Below are 21,025 nucleotides of genomic sequence, written 5' to 3'. Positions count from 1 at the left end.
AGTATTTGGTGTATGCATAGTTTTGATATGGAATTGATTTGTATAGATGGGGCAATCGGGACTGACATGCTATGCCTCAAATCAGTCTTTGAAGAACGTTTACCTATTGTTTCCCTGATTAGGATACATTTAATGCTTGAGATTGAGAGTAGTAAGGTAGTAAATGCCAGGACTGGAAAACAGTCTCTAACTGTGGCGCAATCGGTGGGCAGACAGATCTAGAAGGGTTTCGTTGTAGTGGCGGGAAAACATTCTGCAATGATCCTGATATTCAAGTCTCGCCAGGCCGTCATGAGGTCTTCACTAGTCATATCCAGGAGAGACATGGTCTCGCACTTCTCAGTATGGATTGCTCACGAACATTGAGAGTTGAGATGGTGGAGAGGCTTATTTGGAGATAACTAGGGTTGCCATTGCGAGACAGCAGATTATGTAACTCAACCTTAAATACGAACGGTAATCAAGCAAGGAATGAATGAATTCTTAGTACACTAGAATACGACCAACAGGAATTAGTCGAATAGGATAGATTATTTCCCCAAGAAGGCAATTGATTGCCTCCGTTCATGACATACGTCATACGCGAGTCCGAGACTATAATAATCCACCAATATACATTGTAGATAAGGCCCAAGCGTAAGCCCTCACTCACTCCCACCCCCCCACTCCCTATATGTCCTCTTCTCTATAGCACAATAGCGCCGATTACCCGGTCTGCTTACTGCCTACTGCTTACTTACTTTCCATCCCACACAACCAACCGATTGATCGACAGAAAGAAGTAAGTTAGCAAATGCATACAGACAAACAACACCACTCATGACATCGATCAATATCCCCCCCAAAAAGTTCTATATAGAGTTCACCATCACATGCTCCGTTACCAAGATCACCAGACCCCTGAGCAGAAAAAACCAGACTAACACAAAAATCGGCTCTCGGAACCCGGTCGGCCCAGCCTATAATCAACTGGTATTGTTGACACCCCCGAAATCCTCCTCTTATCCGACTGGAGGAGCATTAGACTACTTTCTAGGCGTCCAACTAGCTTCCTTCCTGCATTACCGGGACCAATCATTTCATAGTTTGGATATTGAATGAGGGTGGTTTGCGTGGGATTACTAGCTGGTTTGTTAGTAGGTGCTATGATGGTAGTAGTAGAACAGGTAGGTAGGTGGGTAGGGAGTGGTAGGGCAGGCAAGGTACACCGACTTTGTCCGTTGGTGATTGCTTGTCTCCCTGTTATTCATGTGCATGACGTTTTCTGTGTGTATCTTTGGGGTTATAAATAGGGTGTCGAACATCTGGAAGATGGGTCATTCTTTTCTCAATCAATCAATCAATCAAGAATTATTCTCGGAAAGTTTCTATAATACATCCACAATATGGTCGCCATCACTGCTAAATCTGAAGCAGCTTCTGCTACTTCACCCATCCCTACCACCAATACTACCCTCAACGGGGTAGATGGTCCAAAAGAGAAAGAAAAAGACCATCGACCCCAAAACAAAGAGGAAGGAACAGCAGCAGAAGAAGAAGAGAAATTAACCAAAGCATACAACTCCTCCAACGGCGTCACCAGCCAACTCTGTACCTGGATCGCCTCCCTCCAACTAGAAGATATCCCAGACTCCGTCCGCACCCGTGCCAAGTACCTTTTCCTTGATGGCATCGCCTGCGCACTCGTTGGTGCACGTGTCCCATGGTCGCAGAAGGCTTTTGATGCGATGGCTGTCTTCGAGGAGAAGGGGAAGCATGTGGTTATTGGGTATGAAGAGGTATTCTTCCCTCCCATCTCTCACTCTCACGTTCGATCCATTACGTGGATTAAAAGATAAAGTTAGTGTGTCAAGGTACTAACGGATTTGGCAGCGCCTCGGTGCCATCGCGGCCGCAACCCTCAACGGCTCCTGGATCCAAGCCTGCGAAGTAGACGACTACCACAGCGTGGCGCCCCTGCATTCACAAGCTGTGGTAATACCCCCTCTCTTCGCTGCCGCCGTCAGTGCGCGGAACCATCCGACCGCACCGCGCATCATCGACGGGCGAACACTTCTTCTCGCCTCGGTGGTAGGGTTCGAGGTTGGTCCGCGCGTGGGCATGGCGCTGCACGGCACCGAGATGCTCGCAAAGGGATGGCACTGCGGGTCTGTATTTGGTGGGCCCGCAGCCGCAGGCAGTTCCGCAAAGCTACTCGGTTTATCGGCGGGTCAAATTGAAGATGCAATTGGAGTAGCAGCGACACAAGCATGCGGGCTCATGGCGGCGCAGTACGACGGGATGGTAAAGCGGATGCATCATGGGTTCGCGGCAAGGAATGGACTGTTGGGCACGATGTTAGCGTGGGGAGGATACGAAGGGATCAAGAAGGTGTTTGAGCGGCAGTATGGAGGATTTCTGGCAATGTTTGGCCTCGGGTCGAAGCATACGCCTAGTTCGAAGCCGGAGGAAGTGGCGAAGGACTTGGGGACGTTTTGGCATACGGCAGAGTGGATTCGGTTGAAGTTGCATGCGTGCTGTGGGGGGATTCATGGCACGATTGAGTGTTTGGCGGAGATGCAGGAGATGTATCCGGAGCGTTTTGGACGGGAGAAATTGGGAGAGATCAAGGAGATTCGGATCCAGTTGAGTGATGCTGTGTTTCATCATTGTGGGTGGGCGCCGGAGACGAGGCCGTTGACGCCGACGGGGGCGCAGATGAATACGGCGTTTGTGGCGGCGTCGCAGTTGGTGGATGGACAGGTGTTGTTGGAGCAGTTTTCGTCGGGCAAGTTGGATCGGGATGAGGTTTGGGAGTTGATTGGGAAGACGAGTTGTGTGCATACGGCGGAGTTGGACAAGCCGAATATTGGGTGTGGTGCGTTGATTTCGATCACATTTGCGGATGGCACTCAGGTTCAGCATTCGTTGTTGAAGCCGAAGGGGGTGGATGAACCCATTTCGAATGAGGAGATCTTGGAGAAGTTTCGTCGGTTGACGGGCGGGTTGATTGGGGTGGAGAGGCAGGAGAAGATTGAAAAGGCTGTGCTGGGGATGGAGGAGTTGCAGGATGTGGATGAGTTGATTGAGTTGCTGAGCGTGAACGTGGTGAATCCGTTGCAGTAGTGAACTAGTCATCTGTTTTGATTTGTAGGGGCGTTGGTTGTGATGGGATATTTCATTAATCAATTGAGTCATTCAACATGGTCAGGATTATATTTGTGAGCCAGTAGTCGTTCTAAACCGTGTATAGGAAGGCGGAGAGTGTTGTAGGGTTATCTGTTTTCCATAGAAGAGTCTGTTGAAGTCTACTCAAGTAATACCTAGCATATAGTTACAGAAACATTTGACACCACACATCATCGTATCTATGGTAGCTACCATGCCCATCCATCATCATTCCGATATCATAATCCCAGACACTTATGCCGCCATCGTCAATGCAATAGTTATTTGGTGTTGTTGTTTGTGCTTGAAGACGCCGGTTCTGCTGAAGAATCGAAGTAGCAATCTGACTACATAGCCGAGATATAGAGCGGACAGTATCGGCAAGAGAGCCTTCACAAGCGTTTGTAGCAAGACACTCCGCACGTGTGGCGAAGAAAACCAGGGCATTGACATCGGAAGTCACGACAGCTGGACTGTCATTGTCTTCGGGGTTGAGGAGGTGGATGTAGACTTCGAGAAAGGGGACAATGGGGTAACGTAGTAAGATGCTGGCAAACAATCTGTATCAGTTCTCTAGCTGGTAAAGTAATGCAGAGAACGACTCACCTTTCAAAGATGGCGAAGCCGGAAATGCTGTCTCCCGGATGGTATCCCTCACACAGTTCCTGAAGAAGCTGTAGCCCCGTGCGAGCATGCTCAAGTCGAATCTGGCGACTCTCCGAGGCAGGTATACAGCGCTGCACTAGCACATGGCAGATGCAGAGGGCGTATCGGAGTTCGATGGCCTGCTGTGCAGTAGTGGTGGTGCTGGCTGGGGGGTAGAGAATGTGACTGTGCTGGGTGGTCCAGTCGTTGAGGCGTCGAACAAGCTTATAGGCACGCCGCCTCAGGCATTTCCGACTGACGCACGGAATACCGGCGTAAAGACTGCGAGAGATTCTTTCATGAATCCGAGCGAGGGAGATGCGCGCATCGGATTGATCGCTGAGTAGAATGCCGGAGCTGGTGGGAAGCGGGATACCAACGTCATAGGATGGCAAGAGGCATGGTGTGCCGGTTATCAGGGATGTGTGTTTCTTGTTCGATTAGCGGAGAAGAGAAAAGATGAGGACGAACTCACATCTATAATGAAGAGAGACCAGAACAGATTCCGACCCTCAGCGCATGGCTTGCCCATGCTCCGGTGTAGCCCCATCGACTTGGCGAGCTCACAGGCCTGGGTGAAGACAGTCTCGAATAATGTAAAGTGGAAGTACCTGAGAGCAACCAAAGCCTGCATCAAAGTTTGATTGGATTCAAACAAATGCAGATCTGCCATACCAGGTTCAAGAGGGCTTGCACATTTGCCATACGCGGTTCTAGTAGCCTTTGGAGATTGTTGAAGCATCGCCGGATATTCTGCAATAGGTGGGTGATAAGGCCCGCTTCTAAAGGTATCATGCCCGTCTTCTTCGCTGCAGTGGACTTTCCTTCCAATGTCTGAAGGAGGATGCTGTTGAGCGATACAATCCAGGCTGGATCAGGAACGTCCAGAATTTCGTACTGAGTCCGCATGGCCGTCTGAACGCTCTGTCGGTCGTATATGGGGAGCAATGAACTGAGCTCGGTAAAGTATGTGTCGATGAAGGCTTCCAGGAAGGCTCGTGGTGGAAGACAAGACGGCTGGTCATCATATTGGAGAAAATCCAACAGTGGAGGTTTGTCCGTGGCCAGTTTCTGGAACAGCGCACACGCACTGGCAAGCTGAGCTTGCAGCACCGAGCCAGGGGAGAAGGAGACTTCCATTAATGGCCCGAGACTATTTAATAGTGGCAATGACAAGGCAAACTGGTCACCGGCAGCTTGAGCTTCAGCATAGATTGAGCTCAGTTGCCCGTACCCATCACTCCCCAAAGGCTCAGCAACCAATTTATCTGTCTGGCTTTCCTCGGATGTACTGCAATTGCTACATAATCCCCGGACACTCGATCGTCGGGTGTTTGGGCTATAAGAGGTGGTCGAGAAACTGCTGAGAGGCGAGGTGGAGGCTTGTACGATAGATGAGAATCGAACAAGGGCTTCTTCAAATCGTTGCAAACGAATTGCGAGTGATTGAACATCTTCTACTCTGCAACCAAGTCAGCCGCAATGATCAAACGTTTTAAGATGGAAGGCAGACAGCTTCTTGGTATGATCAATCCGCTTCCCCTTAGTGTATTGACAGACCAACCCTGACTTGCGGCAACTAGAGCACAAGGGCGACTTCCTGTCGCATCGAACCTTTCGAATCCGACATTCGTTACAAGCATGCTCAGGGGCCGAGGGCTTCATGTTCCTACCAATCTTCATGTCTGTATTCCAGTGTCGTCCACCAAGAAAAGCAACAATGTATGTTGTCGGCAAGAAATTGTCCTCTGTCAATGAATGACAAAGGGAACCAGGCAGGAGGTAGGACCTCGCCCCGTATATTCGTCATAGAGGATCCATCTACCTTCAGCGCCACACTTGGTCTCCATCATTGCATTCATTTCACCAAGATAATGCAAGTGCTCGGAAAGCACTTACCATGTTATGCATAGGAAGGACGACGATCTAACCTAAAGAGGCACTCAATCTAGATCCTACCGGGCCAACATCAGACCTAGCCGTCTGTGCATTATACACAGGATCAATGACACAAATAGAGCGCCAGTGATTCTTATCCCTATCAAGGCAGGCATAGTATCTACCGGGCATTAGCTCGGTATCGAGACCTGAGTCCGGCAGTAGGCCAGACCTGGTGGCCCGTGCTACGGGCCGACGGACTATAATCTTACCTCAGATCATGAATAAGGATCTTGCCGAAACACCGATTCGAAAAACGTCGGGATAAAATGATTGCCGCTTCGGTTCAGTTGCGAGGCCTTCAGTTTGCTGAATTATTGTTTTATAGTGTTGCGCCGGGTGCTGGTTTGCGGGAATGAGAGAGAAAGGTCATCTGCAAGCAAGCCACTGCTGCGTGTTCTGTAACCTATTCGCACTATGAAATCATTCAAAAGAATCATTAGTCTCACTGATAATTGCCGAGGCCCGAAGATGGCAGGATCGCTCATCAGTTCAGTGGGCCATGATTCTTAGGCCGCTGCGGCGCTTCGCAGTTAGTGGAGGGCCGACTAGGGATTGCTTGCCGATTAGGGCTAGCTGCCATATCCCACTGGGCCTTATCATGAAAGAATGCACGGGGGCTGAAACAAAGAATAGTAGTATAGTATATATATAACTTGGTCGAACAAGGCAACAGCCAGTAGATACATCGGCAGAGGTATAGACAGAAAGGAAACACACGCTTAAAGAACGAAATGGTAACAATAGATCCTATAATATATTATCAGTAAGAATGACATCAATATACTGCGACTCCTATTGGCCTGGTCGACTGCCTATGGTACGCTGTTCACGATGATGACGGCGATGCGATGTCTGATCGCACATCCTTCCCCGTCACTGAATCGCGGAGACCGGCCGAATTATTGGTCTCTCGCACCATAAGCTTTCCTTTCCCACCAAGTTCATGTCCCGGAACAAGTGTAAGATATCTGTCCGAGCCTCCCGTGCAATGAGCGTACTCCAGATCGTCCATGTGTGTGGTAATCGTAGTCGTCACCGTGCCGGTGCCATTCCAGAACGTTGGCGGTTGGCTTTGCGACGAGGGCGCATGTGCGTAGCCGTACGCATGGCCTCCACCGCTTAGAGTTGAGAGGAAGTGTGGAAGGAGTCGCGAAATGAGAGGCCGGAGGGTAGGCAGGCAGGCACAGATTATCCCCGTGTTGCATTCAATTGCAGACCAGGATGCAGCACCGACATTGTCGTCTAAGTACTCTGTTAGTCACAAGCCGTGTGGTGCACTAGAGGGACGACTTACAAGTCGGGTCGGTAGAGTCGGAAATCTTCTTCAGGGAAACCAGCCGGCAAACACTAGTTACACAGACACTAGATAGAGCGTTAGTAAGATTTCATTGCCAACAGGGTGTGGGTACCGGGACACTCACAATCCACCCAGAGCGAAGATTGAAATCAAGGCCATTTTCTGCCTCTGCGGCAATTCAAGCCCCGACAAGGCCGGGATTGGTATCAACAAAATCACGATATCGGTAGCGATGTGCATGGACGCATTCGAGAACCACAGTCCCTCCATGCTCAGACAGTATCCCGGAATAGTCGGGTTCCAAAATTTGGCGACGGGGATGCAATTGAGGAAAGCACTGAGAACCGCCCATGATCCGTAGGTAGCAAGCACGCCGATCATAATCCAGGAAATGCGCCGCATGCGCCGGGTTGGGAACACGCGAAAATACTGCATTAAAATTGACGCTTTGGCAAGCAGCAATGCAGCATTGTAGAATGGAATGGTAAGCCAGAATGCCTGACCGACCAGCTTATGTTAATGCCAAGCCGCGCATGCTGTGTAAGATATTAACTTACCTTCATCTGTTTTAACAGGACTGATGGTGGGATGTGTGCCTCATGCATGCCCATCCCATTCAGGGCTTCCACGACGAATAGACCCATAAAGACATAGGACAACGTCTTACCAATCCCGATAGTCAGCAACTTGCTGTCTCTCTGTCAGGGTTTCATGCACCTACCAAGGACAGCAAAATCATCCAGTCGTTTGGCTCCATGCGGTGCATCAACTTGGTGCGCGTGTAAATACGAGCAGCAACACAACATGTTGCTAGACTGGTAAAAACAACACTGACGGCTAACGCTCGACCCCCTCGGGGTGACATGTATGACCCGTGCGCACCATCATCCGTTCGGGCGAAATGAGTGTGAGAGTCCATCATGGTCGCATTCAAAATGATCGTTCCGTGGGAGCACTTAGACGAGGCTTGGTCTGTCGGTGTTCCAGAGACAAGTCGGGCTGAACAAGGGTATAATGTGGCCGAGGGTTCACGAGTACACGGGCCTCTGTGTACAGAGACCAGCAACGTTACTCATATAAAACCTGGGGTCCGACTGACCCCCCAATGAGCGAAAGGAGCACTGTTCCGCGTGTCACTGTGAGGGGGACACTCGCAGGGGAAGGGGGAAAAGATGGGGATATAAACGTTTTGCGCTTGGTGAGACCCAGTAACGGCTCTGTCTGACTAGAAGGATGCGAATAGACCAATGGTACCGAGCCCGTGAAGATCCTCAGTCATGTCTAATTGCTGCTCCGGATTCACGGACCGACCCTAGGACAGGAGCTGGGTCCAATGGGTGTGTGGTGCAGAAAGGGAGGACAGGAAAAGCAAGCAAGGGAGGAGACAAATAAGCAAATGATAGAGAGCAGCCACAATGTGGTCCTGGCACAAACTCAGGTTGATAGATGGGTAAAAGCAAATAAAAGGTACATTTGGTGCCTCGCGCGATTTCTTTTTCTGGTTTTTCTTGCAGCCATTGTGCGTAGGTTTTGCGGAGAGTGACTGGAGAGGTCTCCATGCATAGCAGAGGCCTAAGCGACATGTTCCAGCCCTGTGGTGTCGCTAGGGTTATGGATACTGTCGATGATGATCGGCCATTGACTGCATCCGCGGTCACTGAAAAAAAATACCGCCCAGTCTGGTCTGTCAATGACAAAAGTGGAGAGACGGTGGATCGACGGTGTATCCAAAACTCTCCTCTGGTTGGATGCATACATGGATTGTTCTATGCGTCTGCGGAGGCACTTGCATACGACCGGCGTGCGTACGAAGTACATTGTGCGTAGAGCTGTCTGTCTCGAACCTGACGAATCTTGACGGGCTGGATGGCAGTCTGCCCAGCCAGCAGATCGTGGAGCCCACGACTCCTTGCCCTGGGACTGGGGCCGGAGCTGTCATTGAGCCATGCCACAGCGCAGAGGCCAGGTAAACTGCAAGAATAGATTATCTCCGAGTCTGTCCTTTCCACAGTGCCTGCAAATGGCCTGTGCCCCTAAATGACATCGGGTGACTCTCTGCTTTCCCCCTAAGAGGGCTTTGCTGGGCGATGTTGTACAGAGAGGGGATCAATCAAGATCAGTCCTACCACAGATCCTACACAGGGGCAGGGATGAGCAGAGTAAGGGATGCAGAGGACTGTCATACTTTCTCTCCTCTCGATACTTCCATAAATCTCAAAATGATTGATTCAATTCTGGATAAGCACTTGACCTTGTGAGGGGGGAGGCATTATCCGTTATCAAAAGTACTTTTGGGTGCGCCAGCTGGCCGATGCGACCTGTCATTTCCTTCTTTGGGAATTTCATGGCATGATTTCCGGGGCCTTAAACAGAGCCACATTAAATAACGGACATGCAGGGGGGCAAAGTACCGTACAGGCGGAAATTCGTGTCTCTATCTACAGCCCGTGAGGAGACTCGACGGATAGGCCATCAATTTTGTCAAACAATGCTGATTGATCAGTAGGGTGCTGGTGTTGGTGCGTTTATTTGACTGAAACGCCCGGCGTGGAAAAGAAAGGCGATGTATCACATCCGACTAGGCGCGCCGGGACCTTCCTCCGGGTTGGCCGAAAACAGCCAACCGCAGACGAAACTCGAGTCCGCTCATTTAATTATTGTCTATTGATCTTTAGAATTGGATGATTGTCGGTCCATTGTCGCTTGGCCATAGCGTGCATCTTTTTTTTTTAAAGGAGGGAAGCAGTATTTGGTGCTGCGCGTTCGACTCTGGTAACCATCACTCGTCGCCACCGCACTGATAGTTCCACGCAGAGCCATATCCATTGGTCGATCAGTACGCCTGCATTCTGGATTGGCCGAAGTGGACTGTGCATCAAGATCTCCTACCAGCCATCAGCAGTTGGGTGACACAATCGTGGGACTCATCCACTCCCAATTATATATCTCGGGAATCATACCCGTAGCGACCTAGTCAAAGAATCACCAAGATTACTACTGAAGACCTTTACTTGATCCATTCGAGTGAGTCAACAGTGTTCATGAACTGGTCGTGGATATGGAGTATTCATCGCCTAAGTTTGACTGTATGGAGACGAGGCAGCCGGTTGCCTTCTACCCAGAGAGCCAGCGTCTGGACAGGTCGAGCGCAGCGATTTTTCTATATATAACCATTATTAGGAATTCTGCCATGCATCGAATAGAGCGTATAGTATGGACCATAAGATGATAAAGTCCACACGTGGACACACACACATACTCTCTCTATTTCTTGTCGTTCTTGCTTGCGTGTCTACTCAGAATTCGTGTTGCTCGGCGATGGTGACTGAAAAGTTCTTCCAGTTGAAGTGTCAGCTGGCATTTGCGCGCCACCGTTATGGCGAAGCCAATCAAACACGACAAAATAACCCAAAATTTTGAAGTGCCAGTTGCTTTTGTATCTGTGAGCCATGCACGATAGCCATAGATCCCCGTCACATACAGTAGCTTCTGAGTCGGATTGAAATCATCCGCGGTACGGAATACCTGTCAGCAAAAATCCACCGGACGAACGGCCTATCAGTCTTTTGATTCCATGGATACCTGCATTAGTGTGAAGATAGCTAGACGCATGTCCAGGGTACTGTTCGCACTTCTGCAGTCAGACGGAGTACTCCGTCCAGGCACCTCCATTCAGAATCCGCAAACTGACTGTGTGCAGGTCAAGACGAAGAATGAGTCAACTGTATGCAAGTACTTTTGGCAAGTGGACTCACCGTGGCCCTGCTCGGTTGATGCTAGTCGCCATCATTCATTTTGCTAGGGGACAGAACACGCACTCCTTTCATTTTTCGCGCGGAGAGCTCGGCATCCTGATGGTGCCATGCGAAAAGCGAAAATAATGAGATTCTCGCGGTGCTTCTAATCTCCTCGATTGTTCTTTTTTTTTTTTTCGATTCTCGAGGAATGCGTGGTTTGGGAAGGCTACTGGTGTGCCGACCACCTTGAGTACTCGTACTTTGGATGACTCTGATGGATCAGGGACGGGGCCTTCTGCATTAGAATGACCTGTCATTGCCATGTGATTTGAAATACATAGACTTTGTATGTGGATGTCCAGATGACAGACAGACCACGATAGTGGCTTTTCGAGGGAATTTGTCAGAATATTCTGAATCTTCCGGGACGATGGATCAGACACAAGGAATTCCGGCTTGTTTACTATGGCATTGACCAGTTGTCGCGCGAGTGATGGTGAGAAAGTCGGAAGAGTCTCGATAAGCGGGCGCTAAGATAAGGACCGATGCACAGACCAGTTGAAAATCCCATCCGAGGAATTTCCATCCAACCATTGCGGCCCAAGAGTCAATCAATACACTCACTCCTACATTGGTTTTTCCATTCACAAAGTTTGATAGACGGTCGCAGAGATACTGACATCATCTACCGCCAAAATGACGGACTCTGCATCGCCTGCGAAGCCCGTCCACACCATCGTCCTTGACGCCGGTCCCATCTTGAAGAATACCCCGCCGCTATCCACGCTGCTCGCACAATGCGAAGAACTCCTCATCACCCCCTCCGTCGTCAGCGAAATCCGTGACCCTGACGCCCGCCAGCGTGTGGAGACACTCTACCTCCCCTTCTTGAAGCAGCGCACACCATCCCCGAAAAGCGTCAGTGTCCTGAGCGAATTTGCACGCAAGACTGGTGATCGGGCTGTCCTGAGTAAAACGGATATTGAGGTTCTGGCGCTTGCATACGAGATTGAATGCGAGCGCAATGGTGGTGATTGGAGACTGAGAAGTGTTCCGGGGCAGAAACAGGTGAATGGAAAGCCACCCGTGAAGGAGGAAAAGGCCGAAGAGAAGGGAGAGGAGGCTAAGGGTGAGACTGAGGGCGAGACCGCCCACAAGGAAGAGAACAAAGACGAGGGTGCTGAGGTGGATGCCGTTGCGGAAGATCTGAAGAATGCAAGCTTGGGAGAGGAGACCAGCACACAGGAGACCGCGGCGCAAAATGCCCCTGGAGAGGCCCAGGCGGAGGAACCGACTCCTCAGGATGCCGACGACGTCCAAGAGGAGGAAGATGATGGTGATGATTCGGATGGTGGCTGGATCACGCCCTCCAACTTGAAGAAGCGGCAGGCCCGCGATGAGGCTAGCTCTGCGGCTGCGGCGCCGGAGCCCAAGGTGATGCAGGTTGCCACCATGACTACTGATTTTGCGGTATGCTTTTAACTCTCACTCCAGATGACTATGTTCCATACTAACTAGGATACAGTGTCAAAACGTGCTGCTACAGATGAACTTGAACTTGCTCTCCACTTCCACCCTGCAGCGAATTCGCCATCTGAAGTCTTTCATCAAGCGGTGCCATGCCTGTTTCTTCACCACCAAAGACATGAACAAGCAGTTTTGTCCCCGCTGCGGCAAAGACACGCTCACCCGCGTATCCTGCACGACTGACGCGAATGGACAGTTCAAGATGCACCTGAAAAAGAACATGCAGTGGAACAACCGCGGAAACCGTTTCAGTGTCCCCAAGCCCGTCCACGGCACTTCTAACGGAAAGTGGAAGGGTGGTGGTGGTAAGGGTGGCTGGGGAACGGAATTGATTCTGGCGGAAGACCAGAAGGAGTATGTTCGAGCCACCGCAGAGCAGAACCGCAGAATGCGCAAGGAGCACGACCTCATGGACGAGGACTACCTCCCAAGCATCCTGACGGGAGAGCGGAACAAGAACGGTCGGGTCCGTGTGGGAGCTGGCAGGAATGTCAACTCGAGGAAGCGGTAATGGCATGGCTTCTCGTCTCTTTGCATCAGTCTGGGTTGGCGTCTGGCTTAAAAGTTTATGGCTGCACCTTTGGTCTATTTCTGTGATGGATTATGATGAACGGCTCGTGATCAACGATTTATAGAGCATACACATAGCATATGCTAGGTAACGAATATAGAGCAAATTCTTGGATGGTATATTTTGCACACTAAGATACCGGCCATGGGCACCGCACAGAAACCGAACAAAAGTTTCTCATCGTCCAAAGACCATAGATAACACCATTCGCCATAAATGATTCAAAGCACCTTTTGTATCTCAATCATGTTTTCCCGTCAACCCGCTTACAGCTTAGCAGCCTCCTTGTCTGTAGTCTGTCGTCAGCCACGTCCACCATGTTGGGAAACGTACTCGGGGTTTCATACCGACTTGCTGGGTCAGAAGGAGACCGTATCTCTTCTTGAGGGTCACACGGTGACTAAATAGCCGACATCATTAGTCCTGAATGTCTCTCCGATGTGCCTGAATACCGTTGGCGAAGAGGAACCTACCGGGAGTACTTGTCATCGGGAGAGAAACGGGCGGGGTGAGCACTCTTGGTAACGCGACCATCCTCGGTGACCTTCTTCAGGGTGTAAACCCGCTTGCCATCAGGGCCCAGAGAGTCTTTGTGCATTCGTTAGTCATGGCCGATCGAGGGGAGTTCGACTGCGGAGAAACATACACATAAGATGCATCCTGAAAAATTTCAGTCAGTACGAGCGGGCAACATTGAAGTAGACTGCAGACAGACTTACTTGAAGAATTAGGTCTGTTAGTCGACTGAAACACGAAAGAGAGGTGCTGGGTGGTGAACGAGTGCGTTTATCGATGCCAAACCGCTGGACTTGAACTTCGGCGATACGCAGGAAATTTTTGGCGGAGCGAACGGGGCACGGGCCAAGGGCCAGCTTAGTCACGCGCAGTCCCATTTAAGGCTGCCCAAGCGAGCTCCAAACAACTTTTTTCTTCCTTCCGCAAACCATCCCATCGCACTTCAGGCAGGATGAGGGAATATTGAGGATGTTGATGATGTTAATGCGCATCCATTCCCGTCTTGCATAATGACTCTGGGATCTTTTCGCTAATTGATATCCTGTATTCTTAAAGATACACTACATCGCATCACGAGGGACAAGCTGCCTCTCGTGTAATGGCTTGACCAACCCCAGATCTTGCACAGGATTTCGGGTAAGCTTCAGCCAGCAGCCTTGTCGGTCTTGCTGGAAGGATTTTTGCTTTCATTGTTTTCTCCGGTGATGATGACATACCTAAGCTTAGGCAATGGCAACCTTGATTTCTCGCTGTTGTCAGTGAAGGCTTTGTATTGACTACAACGGTATCTGAGGAGAAACACAACAATGATTCTGATTACTTCTGTCGGGGTTGGCGATGGCGGCTACATTCCAGCTTGTAACTGAAGAGTTTCTTGCTGACTCTTCCCTGTAGTTAGAATCGAATATCTGTCCAATTGAGCTTTTAAGAATTACTGTTAAATATGGCTTCCAATACAATTCCTAGTCCTGCTTCGGAGACTGCTGCTCCTGGCAAGTCCGACTCTTCTCAAAAACCCAATGCTGCCTCCCCAGCTCGTCGTTCGCGGCCTCCAAGGCCCAACTACCGACACATCCATCGCTTCCCCTTCCCGGTTGAGGTGCATCCTCTCCCTCCTCTCATCCCCCATAACCCTCTCTCGCTCGTCAGTGTACTGCTTTCCTACCTGACGTACTTTATTTCTCCCCCTCACCAGGAAGTCTACTCTGCCTACTTTGACTCTGCCACATCCTCGGTCCATGTCACAGACCCTAAGGCTATAAAGGCGCTATGGGAGATGGGTTTCTTTGGTAAGGGAACCTTGAGTCGAAGTGAGCCGAGCTGGCTTGAGCGTGAGAAGAAGAGACGAGGATTACTTGGGGGAATGACTAGCGAAGAGGTTACACGACAGCGGCGGACGGAACGCCGCGAGTTGAAACTGGAGCGCGCGAGGATGGAAAAGCTTGCCATTGAGGAGAGACTCAAGGCCGAAGCGGCTGCCAGGGACGGCACCGCGACGTCAAACGAGCAGTCATCCCTCTCACCCACTCCGAACAGTGGCTCTGACGGCGCAGTATCAACTACGGAGAAGTTCTCCCTAAGAAAAGCACGGGAAGCCAGGGAAGCCAAGCTCCTTGAGTCACAACGTTCAGTATCACAAGACGGCATTGCACGCACCCCTAACTCCGCCGGAAAGCGGTCACCTAGTGGCAGCAAAACTGTGCGGTTTTCTCCGGTTGTTCAAGCCAAGGAGTTTGCTTCTGATTCGGCTATCTTGAGCTTGCCAGAAACATCTGCGGATGGAAATGTGCACGGAGGTAAGGCGGATGAGGAGCCGGAATTAAATAATGAAGAGCATCTTCAATTATCCAACGAAGAGGCCTTCTTTCTTGCATATGGGCTGGGTGTCTTGCGTGTTCGCGATGATACTCGCAAAACCGAGATTCCTACATCTTCTCTGCTGCCATTATTATGTCGACACTCCTACTTCCCTCCTAGAGCCCCGTCAGCGGATCTCACGCCGGACGACCCATTCATGATATCATATGTTGTGTACCACCATTTCCGTTCTTTGGGGTGGGTTGTGCGCTCCGGAGTGAAGTTCGGTGTGGACTACATTCTCTACAACCGTGGTCCGGTCTTCTCACATGCTGAGTTTGCTGTCGTGGTCGTCCCATCCTATGGCCATGGCTACTGGTCTGAAACGGCCGAGCGCAAGGCCCAGTGTGAGGAGAAGACAGCGCGCAGTTGGTGGTGGCTGCATTGTGTCAATCGAGTCCAAGCCCAGGTGAAGAAGAGCTTGGTGGTATGCTACGTGGAAGTGCCTCCACCAACGTCTTACGAGCTTGATACACCCTCGGAAGAGGATATTGGTTCGATGTTGTCTCGTTATCAAGTCCGGGAAATGGTTATTCGAAGATGGGTCCCCAATCGGACTCGGGACTGAAATGAGTGCATCATCTGGTTTCTCTGTACTATATGCATCGTGCTGTTCGAGCGTTTGGGTTTTCTTTTGGCAAGACGTAAAGCACTTTACTCATTGTAACCATATGTAACCCTGCTCCTCTCACAAGCCATTATGGTTGGCGTTGTTGATCACGGTTTACTGGTGTGAAGAATGCAACATTGACCTACTCCTGCGCTCCTTATATAGTACTGCTCATCCTCTCGTTCTATAGATGGATTGTAGATCGTCTTTGGCTTGTAGTTTCGGACAGGCTAAACCTAGAGCGGTAATATCGAGATATCACGTGAGTGACGCGTTTCGCGTTTTGCATTTTACGGTATTCCGTCCAATTGGAAAAAGCACGAGAACAGTCGAGGAAGCCGAGTGGTGAAAGTGTTCGTGGCTTTGGGGCGCCAGACACCTCGGCAATGAGCCATCATTTGTGCTGTGTAACAGGCATCGCAGTGTAAGAGGGATTATGGAGACGCAGGAGGATAGCCTTGACATCGCGAAGCTGCAACGCGTCGCGTTGGGGCTTGTGAGTGACGGCCTCTCCCGGTGGCGGAGTCTCTGATCTCCATTCGCTAACATCATTTGTCTGCTATCCATCAGGAATCTGCACCTTCGCAGCTCCAATCTAATGGCCTGGGGACAGTTGCAAACCACGACTGTCGCCCGGAAGCCCATCAAAAGTCGTCATTTTCCTCAACCGCCCACGAGAAGGCTCGAAAATCCTTAACGCCGTCGTCGCCTTCACGGTCATCCTCGCGATCACATAATGCCACAACTTCGATGAATACGAATCCAGCATCCAAAACCAACTCTACAAACCCTTCTACGGGCCAAGTGCCTCCGTCTACGAAAATGCCTTCGGTCGATGCCGTCCCTTCGGACACGCAGGTCGTCTCTCAGTCAGTTTACGATGAAATCATCAGGAAGAACCAGGAGGCTGCGGACAACGCTCAGGAGAGCAATTTGGGTGATCAGGCAACGCTTATGACCCTTCATGAAGGCGATAGCGGACATCTTGATTTGCTATCTGGCTACGACCCTCTTCATACTGATGCTGTCAACGAGGACCTTGAGGATCAGAGTAGCTCGAAGCTGGGAGAATCTTCACCCATGCTGCATCAGCCAAATCTCTTTCCCGAGTCGCAGCGGTTTCTGACAAAGACACCCATGACAGCAGTGAAGCGTGCCCACTCTGAGGGCCTTGCCACTGTGTCTCCCACTGCTTCGCGGAATCCCCTTGCAGCAGATATCGGGTCAAGTGGTGGGATATTGGCACTAAGTCAGGTATTTAGGGCAACTCAGGCTCCATCATCACCTCTAGTGAACGGCCAACAATCCGACCCTGTGTCAGATCGACCTTCTCCGAATATTCCCATTCAGAGCCACCCGGTTATTACAACGCTCTCCTCACCTTACAATAACCTCGCCGCAACTTTTCCACGGGACACGTCCGCCCACAGATGGAACTACATCAGCATGCAGGAATCTCAAGCCAACCGGGATAAGGCATTGCATGAAAGAATGACACGTTCTGCAAACCATGTGTACTCGGACCAAAGCGACGGGGAATTTGATAAGGAGCCTAGTTTTGTTGAGCGAATGAGGCGCCGGAAGATGTTTGACCACGAGGCTGATGCTCAGCTTGTGGAGCTCACAGCACCTGCGAGGCCATCCAGTCGGCGTAGTAATCAAGCGGACATGATCCTAAATCCCCTATCTGAAGTACCTGAAGGCCCAGATCTGACTGAAGGGTCTTCTGGAGAAGTCGACGAGGTGAGAGAGCAGGGGTCTACTGGGCTGCAGCATGGGGCGCTCAGCGAAGAAGAAACGGAACAAGAGCAAGAAGATGACTTGGAACAGCCCACGCCACGGCCTTACGATCTCGATGGTTCAGCCGAGGAGGATAAAGAGAATTGCCACGACCTTTCTACAACCAGTACTGCTGCTGCGAGCGCGCATGACCGCCTATCGCAAGCTCTTGCCTTGCATGAAAGTCCGTGTCCAACCAATGGGGAACCGGTAAACGCGCAAGAAAGGTCGCTTTCGCTTTCTGGCGGCTTTGTACAGGATGAGCAGTTGCATGAAGGCTACTCCTCACAGGTCTCGGTCATTAAGGACTCTCAGCGCTCCGCTGGTCGGAGGGATCCTGGTAATGATGACACAGAGGAGCAATGGACCGCGCAGCGCATACATCAGTCAGGCTCTCAGGCTCATCTGGGGCCTTTGTCTGATGTAGACAGAACAACTCCATCGCCCACAAAGCAAGTTCGTATACGGTCCTCTCCCCCCTCAGCGTCCCAGACCAGCCGACGATCGCTCGAGTTAGGCTGCGCTCACTCGGTGAGCTGGCCTGGATCAGAGCTAGGCAGTCCATCTCGCTCCCAGACTCCACGGCCCTCGTTGGCTCAAGAGCATAACATGGTGGAGTCAAGCAATCCAGCTGTGCAGGGGGCCGCGAATACAGGCAATGAACCATCTACGTTGGATCGACCCGAGAAGTCCTCATCTATGCCCTCGCGCGTCGCCGAGACTCCTGTTGCTCCTAGGGCTTTTGCAGAAATCATACCAATGACAAGCATTCCCGAAACGAGTCCCAGCCGCCTTGGTCACCAAAGGTGGCCTAATGATCATAACACAACCGATGTAGCCGATCAAGAAGATGACGACTTGCCGCCAGTGTACATGAATGCGCACGAACGAGGGTCTCGTTCTCAACCGATGGTTGCTGATAGCTCGTCGCCTCTGAAACCTTCCTCGTTCCATAACTCAAAAATTCTGTCCAGCCCAAGTGGCAGACAGCGCAGGGCACTGACGGAAATCGCAGCCGATGCTTCACCACAGATTGGGGCTGGCTCATTCAACCTTGACATTAATATCCTGTCCGCTGACGACCGGGAGTTCCGGTCTGCGGTTGCAATGTCTCCTATTCAGCCAAGGAAGAAGCGCCGCGGTAACGGTGGGCAGAGTGTTTACGCTTCCGACCCAGTGTTCCCTGTTACACCTCGCGCGCCTACTCATGTCGTGCCTTCTCCAGAGAAGGAAATGCCACCTATCACTGAGGTGGAGCCAGATAAGCAGGTTAAGCCGGCCACCAAGCCAATGCCAACCTATCGGAGACGGTCAAGACCCTCTAGAAGAGCGGAGAGCATATGGGATATGGATGATTCTACTCAGCATCACTTCTCTCGTAAAGAGAGGTCTCGGCTTCTAGGTCGCTCGCTTCCGGTAAAACAGGTGCCTGCTGAGGTTGAAGAGCATGCTCCCATTGAAGAAGAACTGCCTGCCATTCACGAGGATCAGGCGGTCAGTTCAATGCCGGAGCCATCCAGTGAACCAGTCGCACCCCAACCAACAGAAACAGCATCTGAAGAGGATCCAGTTGTGGAGACACCGCCTCGGGTTCAACAGCCAGCTCAGCCTTCAGTTAGCCATGAGAACGTACCTATCGCCGTCAACCAAGTCCTTGCCCCATGGAGCGGACCAAAGCGCGCGTATTATCCTGCAACGTGCTTTGGCAAGCCCTTTGGCACATCGCAGTCGCGGTATCTGGTCAAATTCGAAGATAGCGCACCGCTTGAGATCCCCACTGGCGCGGTGAAACGGCTTGAGCTGCGTATTGGTGATGGTGTCAAGGTGGACATGCGCGATGTTCCCAAGGTGACACATATCATCTCTGGGTTCGCCGACAAGCTCACTTTGAGTGATATTGAACAGGGAGCTGCGAATGGGCTGATTCCTATGACCGATGTATATGGATATTCCTCCGTTATCTTGACACCGAAGCAGCGCAAAAGTCTCCCCGGCTCAGGACTAGCAGTTACAGAGAACAGGATTACTGTTCCTATTTCCCGAATCTACCTAGATACTATCCTTTGGAATCAGTTGAAAGACCGGGCATTCAGCTACGACTCCGGGCCTGCTGTTTCCGAAAGTGGACCCCAAACGCCAGGTGATAGACACTCCACGCCCATGTCCCCTGGCGCTCGACTCTCGCGCAGCTTCCGCTTTTCCACTGGTCTATTTGCCGGTATGGTGTTTGCGGTGTCATACGGAGACAACAATGAGGCCAAATCACGAATTACCAGAATGATTCTGGAGAACGACGGCCGGATTCTAGAGGACGGGTTCAATGAGTTGTTCGAACTCCCTCCCAGTGCACCAGTTGCTACACCTACCAAGTCTCCTGCTCCACTACCTAGTACCCAAGACGGCCATCTGCGGCTGACTAGTGGTGCCGCAGATGTGGGCTTCGCGTGTCTGATAGCCGACAAACATTCTCGTCGGTCAAAGTACATGCAAGCCCTAGCACTCAATCTCCCTTGCCTCTCTGACCGCTGGATCGAGGACTGCGTTGCCAGAAGACAAATCCTCGATTGGGAAATATATCTCCTCCCAGCCGGGGAGTCCACCTACCTCAACGGCGCGACCAAGTCTCGTTTCCTAGCCCCGTACCCTGCTACAGAGGCTCGACTGTCTGAGACCATCGCCGGCCGGCCCAATCTTCTCAACGGACAATCCGTGCTTCTTGTTACGGGACGCAGTGGTCGAGCAGATGAGGAGAAACGCAAGGCGTATCTCTTCTTGACGTATGCGTTGGGTGCTTCTCGCATCGAGCGCGTGCCTGATCTCAAGTCTGCTCGCGCGATCCTGAGTGCAACGCAAACGAATGGAGCCGATGGCACTAGCTGGAACTGGATCTATGTCGATGACGATGATCGAGCTTCCTCCGCCAAGGCCATGGCACTGGGAAGCTCATTGTCGACCGCCGGTTCGAGGAAGCGTAAGCGGTCGAAGCTGATGGAGTCTTTTGACGGCAATGAGCTGGGAGTGAACAGTAATGTCAAGATTGTCGGCAATGAGTTTGTCTGTCAAAGCTTGATCTTGGGGAGGTTGTTTGACCAGTAATGAATGGATCTAGTGGAGTTAATATCTTCGACGATCATCTACGATGAATGTATGGGATCTGGAGTATCTGCTTGTTTTTTCTAATGTTTGCTGCTTTGATCAACCAGTGTGTTCGCGAGACTGATACTGATAGCAATATACCCTGGAGTCTGCTACTCTATTAAAGCATCAGTTCTTGGTTCTTAATAAAGAGAAAAGAAATAGTAATTGCAGCCCATTCCAACGTCTTATAATACATACATACATATAGGTAGACAAACACAAAAGAAAAACCCCTAGAACCAGAACTAATATATCACACA

At 51.0% G+C, this 21,025-nt stretch overlaps 7 protein-coding genes across 7 annotated transcripts; 4 read left to right on the top strand and 3 right to left on the bottom strand.

Moving 5' to 3' along the window:
• Positions 1-1,385: 1,385 nt before the first annotated feature.
• On the top strand, positions 1,386-3,105 carry AKAW2_40624A (MmgE/PrpD family protein; the record flags this gene model as incomplete). Its single annotated transcript, XM_041688972.1, has 2 exons — positions 1,386-1,778; positions 1,873-3,105. The coding sequence occupies 2 exons, from the start codon at positions 1,386-1,388 to the stop codon at positions 3,103-3,105; spliced, it is 1,626 nt and encodes a 541-aa protein (XP_041542704.1).
• A 208-nt stretch (positions 3,106-3,313) lies between these two features.
• On the bottom strand, positions 3,314-4,932 carry AKAW2_40623S (fungal specific transcription factor domain-containing protein; the record flags this gene model as incomplete). The annotated part of the gene is made up of 4 exons (XM_041688971.1): positions 3,314-3,695; positions 3,754-4,223; positions 4,268-4,420; positions 4,468-4,932. The coding sequence occupies 4 exons, from the start codon at positions 4,930-4,932 to the stop codon at positions 3,314-3,316; spliced, it is 1,470 nt and encodes a 489-aa protein (XP_041542703.1).
• Positions 4,933-6,559: 1,627 nt separating this feature from the next.
• Positions 6,560-7,952, bottom strand: AKAW2_40622S (uncharacterized protein; the record flags this gene model as incomplete). The annotated part of the gene is made up of 5 exons (XM_041688970.1): positions 6,560-6,975; positions 7,028-7,095; positions 7,155-7,528; positions 7,588-7,692; positions 7,752-7,952. 5 exons carry the CDS (start codon positions 7,950-7,952, stop codon positions 6,560-6,562), a joined length of 1,164 nt encoding a protein of 387 aa, XP_041542702.1.
• Positions 7,953-11,463: 3,511 nt separating this feature from the next.
• On the top strand, positions 11,464-12,805 carry NOB1 (rRNA-binding endoribonuclease; the record flags this gene model as incomplete). The annotated part of the gene is made up of 2 exons (XM_041688969.1): positions 11,464-12,237; positions 12,293-12,805. The coding sequence occupies 2 exons, from the start codon at positions 11,464-11,466 to the stop codon at positions 12,803-12,805; spliced, it is 1,287 nt and encodes a 428-aa protein (XP_041542701.1).
• A 326-nt stretch (positions 12,806-13,131) lies between these two features.
• On the bottom strand, positions 13,132-13,463 carry NOP10 (H/ACA ribonucleoprotein complex subunit NOP10; the record flags this gene model as incomplete). The annotated part of the gene is made up of 3 exons (XM_041688968.1): positions 13,132-13,154; positions 13,213-13,265; positions 13,339-13,463. 3 exons carry the CDS (start codon positions 13,461-13,463, stop codon positions 13,132-13,134), a joined length of 201 nt encoding a protein of 66 aa, XP_041542700.1.
• Positions 13,464-14,324: 861 nt separating this feature from the next.
• sen2 (tRNA splicing endonuclease subunit SEN2) lies at positions 14,325-15,806 on the top strand (the record flags this gene model as incomplete). The annotated part of the gene is made up of 1 exon (XM_041688966.1): positions 14,325-15,806. The coding sequence occupies one exon, from the start codon at positions 14,325-14,327 to the stop codon at positions 15,804-15,806; it is 1,482 nt and encodes a 493-aa protein (XP_041542699.1).
• Positions 15,807-16,284: 478 nt separating this feature from the next.
• Positions 16,285-20,723, top strand: AKAW2_40618A (chromatin-binding protein RAD9; the record flags this gene model as incomplete). The annotated part of the gene is made up of 2 exons (XM_041688965.1): positions 16,285-16,344; positions 16,419-20,723. 2 exons carry the CDS (start codon positions 16,285-16,287, stop codon positions 20,721-20,723), a joined length of 4,365 nt encoding a protein of 1,454 aa, XP_041542698.1.
• Positions 20,724-21,025: the final 302 nt, after the last annotated feature.

This window comes from Aspergillus luchuensis, chromosome 4, assembly GCF_016861625.1.
Source record: "Aspergillus luchuensis IFO 4308 DNA, chromosome 4, nearly complete sequence".
Taxonomy (NCBI): domain Eukaryota; kingdom Fungi; phylum Ascomycota; class Eurotiomycetes; order Eurotiales; family Aspergillaceae; genus Aspergillus; species Aspergillus luchuensis.
Note: the sequence above shows the minus strand (reverse complement) of the source record. Positions and strands in the feature narration are given on the sequence as shown.